At 29.9% G+C, this 8,469-nt stretch overlaps 1 protein-coding gene across 1 annotated transcript; it reads right to left on the bottom strand.

Moving 5' to 3' along the window:
- Window positions 1-247: 247 nt before the first annotated feature.
- LOC105115007 (myb-related protein 308-like) lies at window positions 248-1,700 on the bottom strand. Its single transcript, XM_011011767.1, has 4 exons — window positions 1,556-1,700; window positions 1,284-1,413; window positions 802-1,183; window positions 248-630 (listed from the first exon to the last, which is right to left on the bottom strand). Exons 1-4 carry the CDS (start codon window positions 1,686-1,688, stop codon window positions 376-378), a joined length of 900 nt encoding a protein of 299 aa, XP_011010069.1. The 5' UTR covers window positions 1,689-1,700; the 3' UTR covers window positions 248-375.
- Window positions 1,701-8,469: the final 6,769 nt, after the last annotated feature.

Genomic DNA, 8,469 nt, shown 5'->3' with positions numbered 1-8,469 from the left:
GATAATTTTTATATAAACCCTAAATAACTTTAAATCTATATAATGAAATCATTGGAACCCCAATTAATTTTTAAATTTATTGTTTTCTTTGCATATATGAATCTCAGGAACCAACATTTCTGGTCGTCCCTGACCATGTTAAAGGTCAATTTTTGAACCCATATATAGTAGAGAAGGGCATTTCATGACTGTAGTTTGTTACCGACACAGCGCTTACAAATGCTAAATAACTACAGGCTTGCTATAATTTCACACCCTACACAAGCTAATTATTACTTTGATTTCTATGAATAATAATCAATTGAGATATGCCACAGGTGCCAATATATCTTATAGGGCGGAGATTTTGCTGTAGTTTCTCGTCAGTGTCTAATCTCATGGCCTCTCTTCAGAATCAAGCAGAAGTGCGAGAGACTCCAGGTCCAAAGTTGCATTGTCTTCAGGACAATGATTGAGTGCCCAGTCCTTGAACTTGAGCTCATCAAATAAGCCCAAGGAATATTCAGAACCCGTGGACAAATTCCGGTTACAACCACTCTTCATTAGTGTATCTCCATCTATATCATTTGGTTGAATTTCATTCCACTTCCCGAAATTGAAGAAATCTGAGCCATCATGCCATGCATGAACCTCTTCAGTTCCGCTATGATCATCCAATAAGCCCAAGGAATATTCAGAACCCCTGGACAAATTCCGGTTACAACCACTCTTCATTAGTGTATCTCCGTCTGTATCATTTGGTTGAATTTCATTGCACTTCCCGAAATTGAAGAAATCTGAGCCATCATGCCATGCATGAACCTCTTCAGTTCCGCAATGAAAATTTGGACCATCTTCTTGATGATTTATCAAGGAAGCTTGAGAGGGGTCGTTCATGGCTGTTGAGGAGAGAATTTCAGGTGGTGGTGGTGGTGGTGGTGGTGTCCGTGTCGGTGGTGGTGACTGTAATAAGAACAAAACCTTGGTCCACCTAGTGGCCTTGGGGCGGATTACTTGGGTTGTCTGTGTTGGCTTTGATGGTTGGGTGCTGGTCGAGGGTTTAATTGCTCTAGCTTTGCTTTCAAATCTTTGTTTGGATTGTGAAGATGATTTGCCTTCAGCTTTTTTCCCCAGAGTTGTGTTCCAATAATTCTTGATTTCATTGTCTGTTCGCCCAGGTAGCCTTCCAGCTATTAGGGACCATCTACTCATTCAAGAATGCTAGTAATAATTACTGGTACTGCTCATAAAAGCATAGGTAAACTGCGTAAAGCACAAACGAGAGAGAGGGGGAGAGAGAGAACCTGTTACCAAGAAGGTTATGGAGCCTGATAATGAGTTCTTCTTCATCATGGGAAATGTTGCCTCTCTTGATGTCTGGTCTGAGATAATTTAACCATCTGAGTCTACAGCTCTTACCACATCTATTCAAACCTACATACACTCACAATATCCATTTCATTCAACATGAAATCTTATATAAAATTAAGCACTCTATTTAAATCCTGTTTGCATTAAATGAGCATCAACGAACTCCACTCGTACATATGCAAAAGCTAAATGTTTCTACGAGTACCTGCCCTCTCGGGGAGGTTTCTCCATTTGCCTTCTCCATGGGCTTTAATATAAGCCATCAGTATTTTGTCTTCCAAGGCAGTCCAGGCTCCCCTGTTGAGTCCGTCCTTGGAGCAGCATGGATTCCTTCCCATTCTTTCCACGAGCACTACACTTACAAGGATAATAATTAGATGAGGTTATGTGGCTTTTATAGGCCAATGCCACACCGAGGTTGGAGACTGAGAGGTTGTCCTGTCTTAGTGATCCTTTAATTTGAAATAAATTTATAATTTTTAATAAAAATCAATGATGTAAATTCTTCCATGAAAGTGTTTGCACTCATAGCAAGTTAATGGATCATTTATTCACGGGATATATCGATATTTTTTCTTTCAAAATGTTAATAAAAACATACTAGTATTGCTAACATGTTTTTAATTAAAAACATTATATAGGGATTGATTTATTGTGATTCAAAAAATATTATAAATAATGAAATAAAAAACATCATTTAACTAAAAAATCTTAAGATGATACATATATTGATATAATAAAATATTGGATAGACTTGAGTTAATATAAGTTAATATGTAAAATCTCAATCCAGGTCATGAGACCGCTACAAAATCATTGAAAGCAAATAAAAAAATAGTAAAGGCTAATTCTCAATCAACTGTTTTTAAAAAAATAAAATTAAAAAAATCAATTAAAAAAATAAAAGAACCCAACTAACTTGTCAAATATAATTCATAAAACCAGATAACTTAATAACAAGTAGATCAAAATAAATTATGTTGTCTAATTCTCAATCAATTGAATGTTGAAAGATAAAATTGAAAAGCAAAATCTATTAAAAAAAGATTTATAAAAAACCCGAGTTAACCTAAATTAATTCACCAAACTCTTGACTTAGGTCATAATATTACGATAAACTCATATAAAAAAAATCATAACAAATTATGAAGTTTAATTCCTAGTCAAACCAAATATTAAATGATAAAATTAAAAAAAAAATCAATTACAAAAAAGAATTTAAAAACCTAAGTCAATTGGGTTAAATTGCAAAACTTATTATTTATGTCATGAGATTAGAATAACCTCATATAATATAAACTGAAATAAATTATGAATCCCAATTCCTAATAAATTTAATATTAAAAGATAAAATTAAAAATTTTAAAAATAAAATTAAAAATAAAACTAAATTTAATATTTAAAAAAAATATTGTTCTAATAAACTACTTAGAAGGGAATTAGTGATTTCCCCTCTTTAATTAATTTTTTTGGTCAGCTAATATACCAACTTGGAATAATGAAAAGTTGTATAATTTGGGTGTAAATGATATTTTACTATATTTAATGATATTTTACTGTATTTAAAATTAAAATATATATATATATATATTATTTTATATATAAAACTAGTTTCGAAATGCTTTAAGTAATATTTAGTATTTTAGTAATGTTTATTTGTTAAAATATTTTTACTATGAAATATATATATATATATATATATATATATTAAAAAAATAGTTTTGATATCAACATATTAAAATGATAAAAAATAAAAAATATTAATTTTAAATAAAAAAATTTAATTTTAAATAAACAGTATTTTAACCATAATGCTAAACTTCGCCTAGTGTTAGCTACTCTTCTTGTTACAATTATTTTCTACTGTACAGTTTCTTATTATACTTAATCTAATGTTTTCCGGATAATTGATTGTTGTATCCTAAAAGATAAGATTTAAGTCTACTAAAGAAATAGAGAGACATAATCTATCTACGAGTCTGCTTATTAATTCTTTTTTATTGACATACACACACACATTTAACAATATTTCATTTTACTTTAATACACTTCAAATGTTTCCAACCGTATGTTAGCTATGGCTTCTTATGTTTTCTTCTTCTTCTTTTTTTGGAATTGCTATGGCAATATTTGATAAAGCTTTTGAACAGGCAAATAAAAGTCCCAAAAAAAATTATTAAATTGTTACCCGAATCTGGTTATCTTAGAAATACTATTGCTCAAATTTTGTGCAGCTTTTATCCTTTCCAAATTACAATTTCTTTCATGTGTGTTAAGAGTGAGATCCAAATGGCTTGAATTGTGCTAGATTTGTTGGCTTGCGTGGCAGGGACTCCTAATGTCCATCGTACACAAGATCAGGATAGAGGTGAGAAACGATTGACCATTGTGACTCTTAAGCCAATAAAGACCTCATTTTTTAGAAAATAAAATTGTTATTCATTAAGAATATCATTTTATGTGTGGACATCCCTATCTTGGATCCTTTATAATTTTATGTGCATCATCTCATTATGGATTTCAAATTGGTCCATCATAAATTTCTAACACAACACCTTTAATGCAAGTTGCCGAATAATGGATCCCACTATAAAAACATTAAATTATAGCAACTAACATAGATGAAAATAATATGTTAGCTCTTGGATATGTTTCTCTTATAGAGAACCTTATTTTTCCTCTAACATAAGGATGTCCTATTTTGCAATCTCTTTCAGACATAGTTGTTTTGTAGCATACAATGAATCAAAATAATCACCAAGGATTGTTAAACCATCTTCCAACCATTGTTATTTAGTAGCATATAACAAATAAAACAACTTTAGATTGCAACATACAACAAGTAATAATCTGGTATCATTGGGTTTTAATACTAATTGATGCAAACGGAAGAGAAAAATAAATGGGTTTGTTACATGTCCAAACCTTCAAAGATCAAAAACATCTTAAGTATATGAAGACTCTCAAAATACTTAATTCGAATGACATGGATTTATAACAATAAGTTTTTGCTTCAATTATAAAAGTTGTTTTCTCCTCATCTTTGGGATGCATGAGGATTTGAATATAACCTGAGTTTGCTTCCAAGGAGCTCAAGAATTCAAAACCTATGATAGCATCTACTAAATGATCAATTTTTAGGATTGGATAACTATTTGTTATGCAAGCTTTGCATAAGTAAGTGAATTCCACACATATCCGCCACTTGTCATCACTTTTCTTGATCATAACCACTTTTTCCAACAAGATAGGGTATACCACTTTCCTAATAAAAACAGCAAGTTTGTCTACTTCTTATGTTATAGCCTTTAGTCTTTCTCATTTAAAGTCCTGCTTTTTCTAGTGAATTGGATGTGCAGCTGCATCTATCTTTGACTGATGAGTAGCTATTTTAGGGCTGATGTTTGGCATGCTTGATGCATCTATTGTAAAATTCAACCTTTGGATTTGCAAAAGCTATATCAATGGCTATTATTGTGCTGGTGTTAAGGTGGATCTTACTTTTGTAATGACTTTTTCATCTCCCCTAGACAAATATACTTCAATTCCTCAACAACTCAATTCTTATCAGTACTCTTTCCTTCAAGGACTATTGGTTGTTTTACATTAGCACTTTATTACCCTTTAAAAAAGTGGTGGTACATTTCCTGGAAGTTACTTGATCCCCTCACAATATGACATGTAACACCTTGTATTTTAATTATGATTTTCATCTTTCTAATTGTTCTTTCTATGAAAACTAGGGGTTTTTTCAATACAACCATAAGAATTTCCTTAACTCAACATCTAACAATTTCATTCATAAATACATTAATACATAATCTTTATTTATACTTTTATGTGAGTACATCACTTTTCAATTTATTTACATGAAATTTATTTACAAACATTCACCAGACAATACTAGAACCTATTCAATATAGAAAGGCTAAATAACTCGATAATGTTTCATGTGGAGTTGTGATATCCTAAAGAAAATTCCTGTAAAATATAAAAAATCACGAAACTCCTAATCAGTATTTGCGTCATCACGGTTACCAACAATTATCAATGATACAAATAAAACCAATTTGACTAACTTCTTTTTGGTAGATACATTAATCTATGCTAGATTCAAATTTAATACATCCTTGTAAATCATTGGTGAACTTTTATTTCATTATAGTACTCATTTAACAATCACAGTTATATTATAGTAACTCTTGTTCAAAATATATTTGACTCATACTCTGATTCACTTTCTTAAATACACTTAATTCGTATGATTTTATATATACCTCACAACAATTTCTGGTTCACACTATTTTTTCAATCCCTAATATATTTAATTTATGACACTTATTGTACAAATATATTTATACCCTTTCAACCTCTTAAGTATTCAGTTTGTTCCAACCAATACTCATGTTATTTTAACTTATTATATACCATTTTAGCTCCCACTTGTGATTCATTTCATATACACAATCATGTTTTTTTAACATATATTTTATCATTATAGCTTTTTGTGTGACTATTTACCTAGTTCAATCTCGATAATTCATATTTATCATCATTATGGTTCATCATTTCATTACCTTTTCACATAGACCATGCTATTATCTTCCACACTATTTTTGACTTTTTTTTTCAAAAAGATTTAAGCCTTGGACTTTACCTCGATTTATTACTTTCAAATGAAAACTTTCTCAATTTAATGAATTTTTAGCAGTGTCTCTCTTAAAATTAAATGATCTCATATATCGACATCAACAATCCACAAACATTCCAAACAAATCCATAGTCTTATTACCATCATGGACCTTAAATATTACATTAGTAATATGAATAAAATTCAGTGATAGAATAAAAAATACATAAATACATAATTTTATTTCATTAATCCCTAGTTATCACTTAAACACAAATACATAATTTTATTTTATCAGTCAGCTATTTAATTTTATCTAATAACCCATTAATAACCTCGCAAGATAGTTGTATTAATGCCAATAGCTCTATTCCAAGCAACTTAGTCAATCAAGTATCTTAACAATCAATAACATTGATGTCACTATCTTAACTTCAAATAGCTAGTCAAATTCAATATGCTGGTCATCAACCTTATTGATTCTGCTAACTCTAAATTGGTTGTCTAGTCAAATTCATTATATAAGTAATCTACCTCATTGATACCACTAGCCCTAAGCAGGTTGGCTAGTCAAACTAAATAATCATCATCAACTTTGTTGATGCCATTAATCCTAAACAAGTTTGGTAGTCAAATTAAATATGTCATTCATCAACCTTATTGATTCCACCAACAGTAAATAGACTGGCTAATCAAATTAAATATGTCAGTCATTAACTTTATTGATGCCATTACCACCCTCTCCCCCCACACACACTAATTTCAAACCCTATAGGTGGGTTCACATTACAATATATTTTTTTTTTCTATTCATAGGCAATATTCATACAATAATAACATTTCTCATGCCCGTAAAAAATATTCACATAACAATATTTATCATGTCATAGGAAATTTCACATAATAATATTTTTTATACTTATAGGTAATATTCATATAACAATATTTCTCATGCTTGTAAACAATATTTTCCATGATATATGGTAGTAAATAATACATATAATTTCTAACATATTCTAGCATTACAAAAATTTAAACAATTAAAGAAGTAAAGGGGCAACCCTTACCTTAAGATCATGTTATACATACCTCTGAGAAGTCAAGTCCCACTCTATATGATTCTCTAACATTTCAATAAAACATCCAGAATCAATATTCAAACATTTCTAGTTCATTACTCACATTTACTAATTAACGTAATCGAATATTTTCATAAACAGTTCATCATTATATTATTTTGTTTATCATTTCAATACATTTATATTAGAAATTTACAGTGACATTTAATTTTTGAATGACTCTATTTTTCTTTGATGATTTTCAATGTTCAAATGATTCAATTTTTCATTGACAATTCTCGATGTCCGAACGACTTAATTTTTCATTGATGAATTCTATATAACAATTTAAGCCAAGTTCAACATAGTTCATACTACACTTTTCAAATTAATCCTTTCCTTAAACATATTCATAATCTTAGCCAAGTAAGTTTTTTTCTCTTTTAAAAACTTTCTCGATTAAATATCTCACTTTTTGCACTATTTAATATACTTATCAACTTACAATACTTGGAGCAATATATACCCAATAAGTGTTCAATTTCATTTAAACCCTTTTTAAATTTCATATTACCCATTAAGTTGGAACAGTAAGCCAGCAAGTTGTATCATTAATTAAGTTGCAATAGTAACCCAGCAAATTGCAATAGTGAATCAGTGAGTCTAGGAACAAGATATTCAAACAACTATAACTTTATATACAATAAAATTCATCTCAATCCTAATGATAAAGTTATGGAACATCATCTAATACACAACCTATACCAAATTCAGTTCAATCAAATAATTAAATTATCAAATATAAGGAAAGGTCCAAACTATCTTGGATAATGACGAGTTACTATTCAGGAAGAACATGTTTTTTCTAGGATGTTTACTTACAATCTCCACCTATTAGAAAAAAGAATACAACCAAATGAACCATCCTGACAAATTTTAGGCAAATCCAATGATGGATGGAGGAGAAAAATCTAATGACCGTGACTAACTCAAGTAGGTTTTATCAGAAACACCTCACCTATCATATCTCCCCAATTGAGGCTAATAATCACAATCTTTCTAGTCAACGTATATAGCGTGATGAGATACACAACATATCTAAAACTAAGTCTGATATGATAGTGAATAATAAAGTTATGGCTTTTCAAGTTCTAACCCTCTTTTCTTTTCTCTCTAGCCTTAGCTACTTAATATTTTGGTAGTACATAAAGAAATCGAGGTTCTTTGTATTTATTTACAAAAATTCCACTATTTAGTTCATGTATCATTTTTTTAATTTTTATCTAACCATCAATACCTTCTCAAGACCTAATTCAACTCTAATTGACCTAAAATTTTAACTCAAAATAAAATGACACGATCAAAAAATTAATTTCTTCTCCCAAGTGTAGGAGTGTCGAAGTAATAAATAACCCGGCAAGACCGAGGTCA

Source organism: Populus euphratica, unplaced genomic scaffold (genome assembly GCF_000495115.2).
Source record: "Populus euphratica unplaced genomic scaffold, PopEup_1.0 scaffold618.1, whole genome shotgun sequence".
Classification (NCBI taxonomy): domain Eukaryota; kingdom Viridiplantae; phylum Streptophyta; class Magnoliopsida; order Malpighiales; family Salicaceae; genus Populus; species Populus euphratica.
Note: the sequence above shows the minus strand (reverse complement) of the source record. Positions and strands in the feature narration are given on the sequence as shown.